Source organism: Euprymna scolopes, chromosome 17, assembly GCF_053919585.1.
Source record: "Euprymna scolopes isolate OS-2025 chromosome 17, ASM5391958v1, whole genome shotgun sequence".
Classification (NCBI taxonomy): domain Eukaryota; kingdom Metazoa; phylum Mollusca; class Cephalopoda; order Sepiida; family Sepiolidae; genus Euprymna; species Euprymna scolopes.
In genome coordinates this window covers 88,820,747-88,836,632 of record NC_136498.1, presented here as the reverse complement: position 1 = coordinate 88,836,632, position 15,886 = coordinate 88,820,747, and the positions used below count along the sequence as shown (strand labels likewise).

The 15,886-nt window shown below is 35.8% G+C and overlaps 1 protein-coding gene across 2 annotated transcripts in view; it reads right to left on the bottom strand.

The window, feature by feature from the left end:
• LOC145296841 (receptor-type tyrosine-protein phosphatase alpha-like) overlaps positions 1–15,886 on the bottom strand; it is a 978,869-nt gene that overhangs the window by 107,537 nt on the left and 855,446 nt on the right. For both annotated transcript variants that reach the window (XM_080142961.1, XM_080142962.1), the window contains exon 22: positions 13,425–13,498. In XM_080142961.1, the coding sequence (XP_079999087.1) occupies positions 13,425–13,498 (74 nt within the window). The remainder of the gene's footprint in view (positions 1–13,424; positions 13,499–15,886) is intronic.

Below are 15,886 nucleotides of genomic sequence, written 5' to 3'. Positions count from 1 at the left end.
AATAATTTGAAACAAACTCTGGATCAATAAATTATTAATAATACAGTTTGTTTGTTTGTTTAACCAGCATATCAACCTTCTTTGTGTCATTTAATGCTGTATAAAAGATTTAGATACTTTCAGAATCGATTTTCGCTGGATATATTTGGCCAATGTTTTGGTGTAGTTTGTTATTTGATGGTTTTTATATTTTATGGTAAAGATTTGCTTGTTTTAAGAAATTTAGAATGGTTTTAGGATTTTCTTTATCAAAGAGTTCTTTTAAATCTTGCCTTGTAGTAGTGTTGACGAATTTGTGCGAGATCATGACAGTCAAGTAAAAAGTGTTTCACTGTGTAAGGTTCATGACATGGTATACATTTGGGAGGTTCTTCACTTCTTAGTAGGTGGGAGTGAGTTATGTATGTGTGTCCTATCCGGATACGTGATAAGACTACTACTTCTTTACGTGATTTTCTGGTATCTAGAGGGTTTTTTTTTTAAGTATAGGGGTAATTTGGAAGAGTTTGTTATTTTGGCAATTGTTCCAATTTTCTTGCCATTTCTTTGTGATGAAAATGTTTATTGAATGTTTGTAATCCGTATATGGGATCTTTATGTCGTTTATTTGTAGTTTTAAGGAATTTTTGGCCACCATATCAGCTTTGTCATTTCCATGGAAACCGTAGTGACTGGGAATCCAACAGAAGAAGAAAGTTTTGTGTTGGATGATAGAATGGATCTTTTGTAACAGTTTGATGAGTAAGGGATTGTTTAATTTTTAATTTTTTTTATTGCTTCTAATACTGATAATGAGTCTACAAATATTATAAATTTTTTGGAGTTTTGGTTGATGATAATATCTAGAGCCAAGTTTATGGCTGTCATTTCTGCACTATAGATAGAGGAGTTATTTGGTAACCTTTTCTGCTGAATAGTCTTTTCTGAAATAGCGGCACATCCCACTTTGTTTTGATCTTTGGAACCATCCGTGTAAATGTGCGTCCAATTTGGGTAAGTATCCAGAATGTTGTTTAATTTTTCTCTATAGTCTGCAGGGTGAGTATTGGATTTAGGATATATTGTCAGGTCTAGTATGACTTTAGGTTGATTTAATAGCCAGAGTGGGAGTTCTGGGAGATTTTCCTCGTGGATACTGGTTTGATCTATTGAGTTGTCTGTAAGTGGTTTTATTGTTTCTTCCATGTAGAGACCAAAGGGTTTAATTGCATTTTCTTTTTGTTTGAATAGATGTGTGTAGTTGGGATTGAAAGTGCATTGATAGGCAGAATTTTTGGGGTTTGATTTTAGTTTTAGATAATATTGTAAGCCTAATTTTTCACGTCTCAATTTTAGTGGAGGTTCATAGGCTTCAGCAGATAAGCTTTCTGTCGGAGAGGTTTTGAATGCGCCCAGGGCAAGTCTTAATCCTGTGTGATGGATAGAATCTAGAGTTTTAAGGTAACTTTTTCTGGTTAAACCATATATGAAGCTTCCATAATGTAGTTTGGTTCTTATAAGAGTTCTATATAATTTTAAGAGTGATGAGCAGTCTGATCCTCACTCAGTATTTGCTATAACCCTTAATAGTTGTAGAGTCTTGAAACATTTTTGTTTTAAATATTTCAAGTGAGGGATGAAGGAGAATTTTTTTATCAAAAATAAGTCCCAAAAATTTATGTTGATCAGCTATTTCGATTTTTGATCCTTTTAGATTGAGAATAGGATCATTGTGCATTTTTCTATGATTACAGAAATGGACACATTTAGTTTTGGTTGTTGAAAATTTAAAGCCATTTTCTGTCGTCCATTGTGTTAGTTTGTTTATGCACATTTGCAGTTGGTGTTCTGAAGTATGAATATTTTTGGATCTATGGCAGATTACAAGGTCATCCACATATAAGGAGCCATTTATCTCATTGTTTAGACAATTTACAATATTATTAATTTTTATATTAAATAGCGTAACTGATAAAATGCATCCTTGTGGGACTCCTTCTTCCTGTATTTTTGTGTCTGATAGGGTGGGTCCGATTCTTACTTTAAAACTTCTATCAGATAGAAAATATTTTATCAGTATGGGTAGTCTGCCCTCTAATCCAAGATTGTGAAGGTCTTTTATTATACCCTGTCGCCATGTTGTATCGTATGCCTTTTCTAAATAAATAAAGATAGCTATTGCATATTCTTTTTTAATGAATTCTTCTTTGATAAAGGTCTCCAATCAAACTATGTTGTCCATTGTTCGTCTTTTATTTCTAAAACCACTTTGTAGGTTGGCAATTGAGTCGTTCGTTTCCAGATACCAATTCAGTCGTTCATTTATTATTCTTTCAAATGTTTTGCAGAGACAACTTGTCAATGCAATTGGTCTGAAATTTTGTGGATCTGAATTGTCTTTCTCTGGTTTAGGGATGGGGATCACGATAGCATGTTTCCAGCTATTGGGTAGTTTTCCCTTGAACCATATTTTGTTGAGCATGTTTAAAAGATGTGTAATAGATTTAGAAGGAAGTTGTTTCAGAAACTCATAATGTATCTCATCCGCCCCAGTAGCTGTATTATGTGCTTCGTTTATGGCTTTTAAGAGTTCATTTTTAGTAAAAGGATAGTTGTATTCTTCTTTGTTGTTTGAGTTGAAATTTAATTTATTTATCTTTTTTTCTGTCTTTTGGAAGGATTGACTGTAATTTTTGCTGGAGGAATTGTTTTGAAAGGTTTCAGCAAGAAGATTCGCAATATTTTTTGTCTCCGTTATTTTGATGTTGTTTTGTAGGAGATGATTTAAAGGGGAGGGTGAATTTTTACCCGAAATTTTCCTTACCATGTTCCGCACTTGTTTGGTGTTTGTATTCGAGTTTATTTTATTTATTTAGTCTTTCCATGATGTTCTTTTTGCTTCTCTAATAACTTTACGAGCCACTGCCATTTTTTGCTTAAAAAGGTTTAAATTGTATTTTGTTGGTTGGGAGTTGAATTTTCGTAAGGCAGCTTTACGTTGGCGAATTGCTTTTTGGCATTCGTTGTTAAACCAGGGTCTTTGTTGTTTGTTAATAAAACCAACACAAAGTCAAGTATCTGCAGAATGTCTTCTTGGTTCCTCCTCTTCTCTTTTCTCTCTCCCAACAATCGAACACAGCATATAATAACAAAACTCTAAAGCACGTCTGACAGCACTGACTTCTGCCAACAGTCTCCCCTCCTCTTAACAACACAGGCTTTTTATATCGCAAAATCGTTCACCTCTATTTGCATATTCTTCTAACTCACGTGATCACTACTCTATAAATAAGAGTCTTGACCGTTTCTTTTCTTTCTTTTTATTTATTTTCGGTGATCGACCCGCACGTGGTCTATCCAGGTAAGTCACGCATTTCTCCACACTCCCCCCTGATCTCATGATCACAAACAGGACATGCGGGCAATCGTCGTTGGCGGGTACTCCTTCGAAGAAGCACTTCCTCATTGCTGTTTTCTTCATTACCACCATCATTACTACCAGTCTGTTCCATTATCCCGTCTCGTGGTTCCATAGGCGGTGTCTCACAATCAGGGCAGGGGGGCAGTATCCGTCTTTGTCGGGTACTTCTCCGAAGAATCGGAGGCGTCATCTCCTCGGTATGCTCCATCATCCCTTCTCGCTGGGTTTCGCAATCACGGGGGGTGGGCAGTATTCGTCTCTGTCGAGTATTTCGATGAGGCATTACTTCCTTGTGTCCATCGCTCTCCTCACTATTGTCATCAGTATGTCCCATCATTCCCTCATCTGGTTCTGCTGGTGGTGTTTCTATGCTCACCTGAAGGGGCAGTAAGTGATCAGGATCATCTCTGAACGGTGTGTGATCCTCCTCATCGTCCTCAGAATCAGAAGAGGTATAACAAGGGCGGATATCTTTTACGTGACGTGGTATGCCACCAATCAACATGGTCTGAGGACTTATGATTTCATCTATTTTTCCCCGGAAAAATTTCGTAGTGCACCCAGCATTTGGGGGTTTTATCCAAACAAGGTCTCCCACCTGATATGGTGTATTGACAACACTCACCACTGATGGTATGGCATCAACTCCTTTCACACGCTGTTCATATTGGTAAATCCCATTGGCTGGTGCAGTTGCTGGTGTTGCATTGTCCTTGGGTGTTATATTATACCAGTACACAGCTTCTGGAATAGAGCACTGCGTCCTGGCTGCAATTCTTTTGATGGTGCGGTGACACCGTTCTGCTATACCATTACCCTCGGGATAATATGCACACCGATAATGCATTTTAATCCCCCATTCGTGCACGAATTTCTGAAATTCTTGACATCGAAATGTGGCGGCATTATCAGTCAGAATTTCAATCGGGGCACCACGTTCAAAAAAGACGGCTCTCAACTGTTGTATAATGCTGGCTGCATCCTGTCGTGTCAACAGGCGCCATATTGTGAAACGCGTCGGGCCACAATCCGTCATGGTCAAAAAATGTTTGCCCCCATAATGTGTTATGTCCATCCCTACTCGCTGCCAGTTGCCCTCCACCTCGAGCTTCCCTTTTTGCCATTGGGATGGTGCCGGATCAATTCTCTGACACTCTTCACACGAACGTATGGCTGCTTTCACTGATGCTTTTGTAGTTGCAGGGCATACTCTTCGGACAAAATATGCAGTCCTCTGAATTCCAGGATGTCCAATCTGCTGGTGTATCATACGGATCTGGTCAGGTGTTAATTGATCCGTTACAGTCGCGCATGTTTGTTGTTGAAGATCGGATCCCTGCCTCATTGCATCGATCCACCTCTTTGGTACTCGAGTCAAGCTATCAGCCAAATTCTGCATCGACGAGACTAACGTAATGTCTACCTGCAAGCTGTATTCGTCAACTAGACGCTTAATTATTGCTAGTCTCCTTCGTACTAGCATTTCACTTGCAGCTCTAGTCTTAACTCGAGCCTTTCCAGTCAAGGTGTCGGTTAACCAATGGTAAACACACAATGAGTCAGTGTGGAGATGCACAACATTAGTCTGCCATTGCAATGCGAGATTAAGACCTTTTAACGTGGCATCAAGTTCTGCCAAATTTATATGTTGGGCATCATTTTTCGGACGAAGCCAGCATGCATCTTCCACAACAACACCTAGTTGCTCCAACACGACACCTGTAGCCAACGAACTTGCGTCAACCCATGCATTTAGTTCGTTTCCAGACACTTGCCACTCACCCCGGGCAGGGTCATTCCTATGCACTCTGGACAACATTTCAGCCATCATTTGTTGGAGAGAATCATCATCCGCAACATCGTCCCATCCTTTTGTTACTGTAGTCACTCGTCTTTTCACCACTCCTGTTGCCGATCGGAGCCATCCACAGACAGGTAGATGTCCTACCAATTTACCACAGATAGAAAACACAGTACGTCTTGTTAATACATTGGGTAACTTTGGAAGTGGGCTCCCTCGTTTCCATCGCAACGTATTGCCCTCCTCCCAGACCTCGAGGCCTAGCACGGGCACTCCATCCTTTAGGCGCTTAGGGTCTTTGCTTATTAACCCAAACGCTTTCAGTTTTATTCGAACTGCATCCGCAGACATTATGTCCTCATTAACATAGATGTCATCTATGTAGGCTGAAGCAGCTTTTGCTGTGGTCTCATCCTGCATCAAAACAGTTTTAATAATGGTTGTCATAATCAAGGGTGCTACGTTTAGGCCAAAACCCAAACGTGTCAAACAATATAGTTTTCCCTTGAGTAGTACTGTCTGAAACGGCCATAATGACTCATGGACACGTATCTGCAGGTAGGCCCTCTTTAGATCCAGAAGTGCTACATTGCTCCCTTTTTGACGCCACTCTCTCAGTTTAGCAGCGCACACATCTGCGTTTCCGGTAAACGCATCAACATGCCGATTCAACTCTCGGTAATCCATTACGGGACGAATTTTTTCTTTGGTATGTTGTTCAACAGCCATGAGCGGAATTAATCCCTTGGGTGGTCCCAGACGTTCCTGTGGGTATGGTATTAACCAACCGTTGTCAATCCACATCTGAAGTTCTTCTTCATATGCGGCCCTATTCTTGGTAGAAACTGCATACTCTGGAATCGTGTTGCACAGCCGATCTGGTTCCTGGCCCATGGCCCATTTCCACTTTGCAGTCCACACCCTTTCGTTGTCATCAAATGTAGCACAGAAGTCCTTTTCTTCAATCGACATGGCTGCACAGACGTCTTTCCCTTCTCCAAGCCTGATACCTCTAGCTGCTGTGATTGTAACGCCTCCTAGTGCTTGTATTGCATCAATTCCAAGCAACATGTCGTAGCCAAGGGGTTTCTCCTGCATCACCAGAACGTCAACTTTAGCTGTGTCACCCTTCTCAGTGCAGATTGTGACTGTCCCTTCACCACAACATACCCGTGATAAGCCATTAATGGTCATAACGCCAACTGGGTTCCTCCGCCACACCGGACAGCAATGGGCACTAACTATAGACCGGGAACACCCCGTGTCTATAAGTGCTGAACACTGCACATCATCAAGTTTAACGCTAATGACAGGCAATCCTGTGTTTATTGGTTGGCAGGGGGCAAGGGTAGCGATAGTACCTTGCCCCCAACTTCGTTTCCCGAACAGTTGCGAGATATGTGCCCAAACTTATTGCAGCGATAGCATTGCACTGGTCTCTTTGATTGTGGATATACACCTCTCCTATCACTCCGGCACTCTTTAGCAAAATGATTGGCCTCCCCACATTTATAGCACACTGGGGTGGCATGCTTATTACTATCTGGAAGAGAGTCCACATTGCCTCCATGTCGAAAACGAGCTGCTGCTGCAATTGGTTCCTGTTCCTTACAGATGTTTCGAGCTCGGGCCAATAACTCATCAGTTGACAATTCATCGATTCTTGATGATGCCCGCAACAGTTTACTGACCTCCTCGGATAGGCCTACCAAAAAAGCACAGCTTAATATTTTATCGTTGACCCCACCAAACGGTACAGATAATTTTCGCAGGTCGGCTAGGTACACGTCGACTGTTTCCTTGGGTTGAAGTGTCCGGCTCGTGAACTGTTGCCACGCAACAAATGGATCTGTACCAAACGCTGTATACAGGCTCTGCTTGATTTCATCCCAGTCTGGTTCATCCCCGAGTTGTTGGTAGACTGCATAGGCCCCTCCGGTTAGCCTCAAAGGGATAACTGTGGCTGGTTCTTTAATTTTGCACAGTTTACAGATTTTCTCTGCCTTTTCAATCCATTCAACGACAGCCGGTCCAGTGGTAGATCCGTCGAACTCGGGTATTAAGCGAATGTCGAATCTGTCCATTGTTAGTAACCGCACACCAAGCGCCGAAATAGCTTAAAACCAACACAAAGTCAAGTATCTGCAGAATGTCTTCTTGGTTCCTCCTCTTCTCTTTTCTCTCTCCCAACAATCGAACACAGCATATAATAACAAAACTCTAAAGCACGTCTGACAGCACTGACTTCTGCCAACAGTCTCCCCTCCTCTTAACAACACAGGCTTTTTATATCGCAAAATCGTTCACCTCTATTTGCATATTCTTCTAACTCACGTGATCACTACTCTATAAATAAGAGTCTTGACCGTTTCTTTTCTTTCTTTTTATTTATTTTCGGTGACCGACCCGCACGTGGTCTATCCAGGTAAGTCACGCATTTCTCCACAGTTAATTCTGCTACTTTTAGGTATACATACATGTGCAATGGCTAGAAATGTTTTAGAGAAGTATTCTATGGATTTATTTGGGTTTTCCTCCTGAGTTTTTGTTGGCATTTTTTTTTATATTCCTCCCAATTTGCTTTTTTATTTTCCATTGGGAGAGATGGATTTTTGCTTCTTTTAGATTTGTTAAAATCACTGGAAAATGGTCGCTACCCCATGAATCTTCTAGAACCTTCCAGTTATAGTCCATGAGGATAGTAGGGTCACACAAAGATAAATCTAATGCTGAGTAGGTGCCTGAAGCAGGATGAAGGTATGTGTTGGATTTATTGTTTAATATACATAAGTCATTGTCGTTAATAATTTTTTCAAGATTTTTCCCTTTCTTATCCAAGTATGCAGATCCCCATATATCGTTGTGACTATTGAAATCACCTAACAGTAAAAAGGGTTTGGGTAACTGATTTATTATTCTGTTTAGCTCTGCTTCGTTTATTGGATCCTGGGGTGGGATGTAGATAGTGCAGATATTTATAGTTCTGTGTAGTGTGGCTGCTGCAGCAATGGCTTGAATATTAGTTTTTAGATCTATTTTGCTTTGTGGGATATTATTTCTAATAAGTATAGATACTCCTCTGTTGGGTATTGTGTATGTGGTTGTATTTTTTGTAGTTTTTTATATTTATTTTATCTTCAGCTTTTAAAAAGGTTTCTTGGAGACATATGATGGCTGGTTGATGGTTTTTTATAAGGAGTAATAAGTCATTTATGTTGGGTTTTAGGCCCCGGCAATTCCATTGGATGATTTTTTGGGTTATGATTAGATTTTATGTATTTGTTTTTAACTTTTGTTAGTCGTTAGTGTCTGATCTTTGATCTTCCGTGCCCATTTCCTCAAATCTGTTTTGGATTGAGTCTCTTGGTCCGGAAGATGAACATGGTCTATTTATTTTGGTTTTAGCTTCTTTGTTGGTTGGTGGTTTGTTTCCTTTTCCTTCATGGCCACTTTTTGGTGTCTGTTTTTTTTTTTTTTTTTTCGGTGAGAGGGGTTGTTTCCATGGGTGTTGTAGCACTTTGAGGTTTTGTGGGTCTTTTGGGTTGAGTTTTGGTTTGGGAGTTTTGTTCAGTTTTGTAATCTTTATTTTCATTGTTTATTTGTTTTATAGCTTTTTTGAATTCTTCCATTAGTTCCCTTACTTCATTAAGTAATTTCATAATGTCTTCTGGTTTGATGTTTAATAGGTCTGCTTTTGTTGTTTAGTTATTTGGTCCAGTGGTATGCTGTATATATTTTTTTTTTTTTGTTATTTCTGAGTATTTTATATTTCCGGCTAGGTTACAAGCTTCTTGGAAGGTTATATTTTTTGTATATTTTATTTTAATAATTTCTTTTTCTTTCTTCTATTTATCACATTCTTTTGAATTTGCACGATGGCCTTTTTGGCAGTTAATACATTTTGGATCTTTTTGGCAATCTGTGTGGGTCTCGTTTTCTCCACACCTCATGCATACTGGAGAGCGTGTGCACCGGTCTCGATGGTGTCCATACCTTTGACAATTGTAGCATCTGAGAGGGTTTGGTATGTACGGTTCTATATTTATTTTTTTGTATCCTATTTTGATGTTACGTGGGATTTGATGGGTATTAAAGGTTAGAATATATGAGTTTGTATTGATGGTTTCACCATATTTTTTAATTTGGATCCTTTTTACATTGGTAACGTTTTGATTTTTTAGGTTAATTTTAATTTCTTCCAAGGAGCACAGTGATAGTTCTGAACTTCTGATTACTCCTTTACTAGTATTCAACGTTTTGTGGAGATAGATTTTTACTTTTTGGTTATTAAAAAGTCTCCAATTAAAGATTTATGTGATTTGCTTTTGGCTTTCTACTTCCACTAGCAGTGTGCCGTTATTTAGTTTTTTGACCATTTTTGGTTTGATACTTGAGAAAATTTTCTCTATTTTGAAGGAGGACACTTTTGTTATCGGTTCTCCTTCGATTGCTTCAATAATTATGAAAAAAGGTAGATTTTGAACAAGATTTTGGTGTTGTGATTCTGTTTCTGAATCTGAACTAGATTTGTCTGAAACTTCACAATGGTTTCTTTTTTGAGGCTTTTTATTTGCCATTTAAATATTTTGAATCCACCTCGGAGCCCTATTTGGGAAGTGTTGGGGGGAGGGAAACCCATTCGCCCCCAACACAACAAGGATACAGGAGAAGTATACTCTTCCTGCTGATGGACTCAAGCACCCGTGTTTCCTTCGTCCTTTCTAATGTCCTCATTTCTAGAAAAGATGTTGGTTTTCCAGCCGTGTTTTATCCATTCTTCAGCAAGTTGATTGACCCTCCAGCCACCGCTTACTAAATCAGTTTTTTGCCTAATGTGGGGAGCGTGAGCGTATTTTCTTGTTGTGTTTGTCTTGACTTAGTGCTAGTCATGACCAATCGATTGATTGGATCGGGCCTATCCAACCACCTGTCTTAACCCAAGTAAGGGCCAAAGTGGCGTGTTGCACCTCATGTCTTACTAGGACCTTGAATATGATCTGCTCAACCACCAGGATCCCATCCTTAGGCATTACAGGTTGCCACCCACGGTCAACAGGTGGCCCCATTGAGAGACTTTTACTCTATGCAGGGAGGCAGTCGGTGTATTCTAATGCCCCACCGACAGGGCCGGTTGGGAAGTAGGGGAAGAAGAAAAAAAGGAGGGGAGGGAAGGGAGCGTTTGTTTTTGTTTTTGTAGAACACAATTAAGTTTTACAAAAGAGAATAGAAAAACAAAAAGGAACATCAATGTAGGTGCATTTCGTCTCAGGAAGCCAATAGACAGCCTGATCTGGTAGCACCAGTAATAATACAGTAAAACACTTGGTAAATAGTATATGCCACATAATTATGTGTTATGTTGAATTGAACAATGCACAATATGCTAGATAGAATATGTATGAAAACAGAAACATAAGGGAAAATAAAAGTGAAGAAGTGAGGGGGGAAAACAGAAGAGTAGATTTAATTTTATGTTTTTCTGTTTTATAATTTTTTTTTTATTACAAATAACTTTACTTTTTCACTCAAGTAGAATACTGAAACAACTTGCATGCATATTAAGTATATTCATTCTTAAAATTTAGATTAAAACATTAAGTAAAATATAATCTTAAAGATGTACAAGTTAGAAAAGCATTTCTTGCAAAGCAAGAAAAATGTTTGATGAACTTTAAAAATCAAGATAGAAGGATTTATTTCATGTTATGCACATTTTGTTACACTTAAAAAAAACCTTAGGCAGAAAATCATATCTTAAGATATCATTGATTAAAACATTAAATAAAATATAATCTTAAAAAAATGAGACAAGCTAGAAAAGGATTTCTTGCAAGGCATAAAAATGGTTAAACATTATGTTTTTATAAACTTTAAAAATTAAGGGACAAGATATAATTTGAACATTATCAATTTTGAAAGAGCACTTTATAAACTTTACAATGGTATAAAATGTTAGTGTAAATTGAATCTAAAAATATTTTAGATTTATTTTATGTTATGTACATTTTTTTGCACATTAAAAAAATTTAGTTTAAAATTATATAGATATATAATTTTAAACTAAATTTAATATTTATATAGATATATAATTATAAACTAAATTTATAGTTATAGTTATATATTATTATTATTATTATTATATATTATTCAATTATATAGATATATAATTTTAAACTAAATTTAATTATTTAATTATATAGATATAATTATATAGATATTATTTAATTATATAGATATAATTATATAGATATAAACTAAATCATTAATTGCTAAATAATAGATAAATCAAATTCTTTTAAGTGCAACAAAACGTACATAACATAAAATAAACCTAAGGTAATTTTTCGATTCAATTTAAATCAAATTTTTATAACTCACTTTGTAAAGTTTATAAAAGTGCATTTTGAAAATTGATAAGTTTCAAATTAAACCATGTTCCTATAGTTTTTAAAGTTTATAAAAAAAGACATTTTGTTTAACCATTTTCATACCTTGCAAGAAATACTTTTCTAACCTGTAAATATTAAGGTGTACAATTCCCCTTTTCAAAATATTTATTTGAATTAGAATAATTTAAGTATAAATCGAATAATTGTAGAAAATGAAATCATTATAAACAAGATTTTAGAATAAGGGCACAATCCGTTTCTTTAAAAAAGTTTTGTAAAAAAAGAATACAAAAACATTGAAAAACGAATATTTAATATATTCTCTCTCCTTTTTCTTAAAATGAATCTTTTCCTCTATTAAAAATAGATCTTGTGACAAAAATCTTGAGTTTTTATTATCTGTTTATCAGATAATATGCATCAAAGTCAATTGTCACATGTGTCAAAGTCAATTGTCACATGTGTCAAAGTCAATTGTCAAATGTGTCAAAGTCAATTGTCAAATGTGTCAAAGTCAATTGTCAAATGTGTCAAAGTCAATTGTTAAATGTGTCAAAGTCAATTGTCACATGTGTCAAAGTCAATTGTCACATGTGTCAAAGTCAATTGTCAAATGTGTCAAAGTCAATTGTCAAATGTGTCAAAGTCAATTGTCAAATGTGTCAAAGTCAATTGTCAAATGTGTCAAAGTCAATTGTTAAATGTGTCAAAGTCAATTGTCAAATGTGTCAAAGTCAATTGTCAAATGTGTCAAAGTCAATTGTTAAATGTGTCAAAGTCAATTGTCAAATGTGTCAAAGTCAATTGTCAAATGTGTCAAAGTCAATTGTTAAATGTGTCAAAGTCAATTGTCAAATGTGTCAAAGTCAATTGTCAAATGTGTCAAAGTCAATTGTCACATGTGTCAAAGTCAATTCGTGTTGACATAAAGTTGTCCATTTCATTTATTTATTTTCTCAAATCCTTGAAACCTAATTGAGAAAACACACACACTCATAACCATTAATTCAAACATTGAAAAATTGATTTAGCCATCGTTAGGAAGATTTCCATTTTCATGTATTTCCTTAAGTAAGTGTTTGATGTTCTGGTGAAATGTTTGAAAAGTGTACAAGGCTGATGTTGAGAAAATTAATATTTAAAATCTGTGTTGATAATTTTTGAACTACATTTAAATGAATAATTTATTTATTGCGGACTGTTATCTTCATCTTTCTTAGTTGTTGTTTCACAACGTTTCAGCCAACTATTCCTCTGGCCTTTGTCATGTGTGACGGGATAGGAACTCCGAATCTCCTAACTGCATTCTCAGTAATTACTGCTATCCATAGTTGTTGTTGTTGTTGTCTAACCATGTTTTGGCCAAGTAAGCCTCTGGCTGACTTTTGGGTAGGATTGAAACTGCTATCTTCAGACAATTCTCATGCGCAATGGATAGAGACATTGAATCTCTACGGTTCTAGGGCCCATAGTGCAGTGGATAGAAATGTCGAATCTCTAAGGTTCCGTGTGAGAATTGTCTGAAGATAGCAGTTTCAATCCTACCCAAAAGTCGGCTAGAGGCTTACTTGATTAAACGTGGTGAGACGACAACTATGGATGGTATAATTGCTGAGAATGCAGTTATGAGATTCAGAGTTCCTATCCTGTCGCGGTTACTACCTGACGAAGGCCAAAGGAATAGTTGGCCGAAACATCATGAAACAACTCAGAAAGATGAGGATAATAGTCCGCAATAAATAAATTAATACAAATAATACTCAATAATGAATTCCAATAAAATAATAATATATATACATTTAAATGCTTTTATACATATGTAAATCAAACTTACCGGTAAGAAAACTGCATTAATATAGTCATTACAATCATCAGCTATTGTATACAAGTATGGTCGACATCGATTGGCTAAATAAAAATAAAAATAAAATTATTTTCAAAATATTATCTACTAATTAATGTTGCAAACAACTTTACATTTGTGGTCAGAACATTTCACATAAAATTATTTTGATGTAAAATAAAACAAAAACATAAAACTTTAAAATATAATTATTCATGTATATTTATTTATGTATATTTATTCATGTAAATATTTGTTTTCATTCCTGTAAAAAAATAACCTTAAATGCAATTATGTATGGCTCTATAATGAAATGATTTTTGTCCTATTTTATTAACACTTTCTAACCAAAACCAGTAAATTCAATTCAACTGCCAAAAACCCAGCAATTTATTATTTACTAACGGAGGTACCTGGCATTGTCCAGGTGTTTGGAAAAAAAAAAAAGTGTTAGTAGGCAGGCAGACTCGAACCTGTGACACGAAACGTGAAAGAAAGTGAAAGAAAAGCTGAGATTTTACCGCTACACTATGACGCGAGAGGAAGCAAAAAACATTTAAATTTAGTGATGTCAATCAAAACATTGACTTGTTAAGTGAATGAGTTCACACAGGTGCAAAAATGAATGTTGGCTGGAGGCCAGTTCAGCTTCCTGCTGTTCTATTTGTTTCCCCATAATGTTGGGGAAATTAACCTCTTCAGAAAAAGAGGGAGCTCTCAAATGAATAGCAATTGTCTGATATGAAAGGTTTTCCCAACATTGATCAAAGCTAATTGCTTTCAACACGTTCCTGGCAGGAAAGCCAAACCGCCTACTTCGCTCTGGTTAGTTTCACTTTTACAGGAAAAAGACGAACCCATGAAAGGACGGAAAAGAGGGAATTTTATAAAAGTCGATCAAAATAAATGTGGAGACAATGTTCGCAAATCGTATTATAATCTCGGGAGTTTATAAAATATATATATAATATATATATAAAAAGTTCCCCCAAATTGTAACACTCTCGAGAAGGGCCCCCCACCCGAAAAAAAGCCTTTCTTGGACATACAAAAATGCATATGCCATTTTTGCCTTTTATATATATATAGGTTAAAAACTAAATGTTGGTGTTATTAATATTATAAGCTTTGTTCAGTATATAAAAAAATAAAGCTGCTTCTGCATCCTTGTTTTATTAAAAAGTTTTGTTTGAAAAAACTTATAATTTCCTTTTGTTCCATTTTCACGATGTTAAAGACTAATTTTTTAAAAACCTTACCATAACATTTACTTTTTAATTAAAAAAACATGTAGTCGTAAAAGATGTAGAAAAAAGTTGCCACAGATTTTTTTTTTTTAAATGTTTTCATCTAATGAAAATATTGTTGGTCTCAGTGTCGTAAATTATTATATGAAACCAGAAACGATTCTCTTAACAGCCGCGTAAAAACTACATTTTGTATTATTAATGTTATCAACTTTGTTTACAATTTCTCTACAATTATTGTCACATTTTCATTTTTTGTAATGTTAAACCTAGATGTTGGTATTATTATTATAAGCTTTGTTACAGTAAAAAAAAAAAAGTCGCTGCAGCTTTAAAAATTGAATCGTTGTTTTATTAAAGAGTTTCATTCTTTTGTATTTTTTAAGGTTGAAGATTAATTTTTTTAAAAACCTTACCATACCATTTACTTTGTAATGAAAAAACAAATTGCCACAGCTTTTTTTAAAAAAAATGTTTTCATCTAATAGAAATATTGTAGGTTTGTTGGTTTTAATGTTGTAAATTATGATATGAAAACAGAAACGATTCTCTTAATAGTTGTGTAAAAACTACATTTTGTATGATTACTGTTATCAACTTTGTTACATAAAAAAAATTCATTGCAGCTTTTTTTAATATTTTGATTCATTAAAAAATTGTTGCATCGAGTGTACTAAATTATAAAATGAAAAAAATGAATGAAAAAGGACACGAGAGTTGTCTCCCTCTGCACAATGACAAATTGTAAAACATCACCTGATACTGTAAAGCACACATTCTATTTAAATTGTAAAACATCACCTGATACTGTAAAGCACACATTCTTTTTTAATTGTAAAATGGCACCTGATACTGTAAAGCACACATTCTTTTTAAATTGTAAAACATCACCTGATACTGTAAAGCACACATTCTTTCTAAATTGTAAAACATCACCTGATACTGTAAAGCACACATTCTTTTTAAATTGTAAAACATCACCTGATACTGTAAAGCACACATTCTTTTTAAATTGTAAAACGGCACCTGATACTGTAAAGCACACATTCTTTTTAAATTGTAAAACGGCACCTGATACTGTAAAGCACACATTCTTTTTAAATTGTAAAACATCACCTGATACTGTAAAGCACGCATTCTTTTTAAATTGTAAAACATCACCTGATACTGTAAAGCACACATTCTTTTTAAATTGTAAAACGGCAC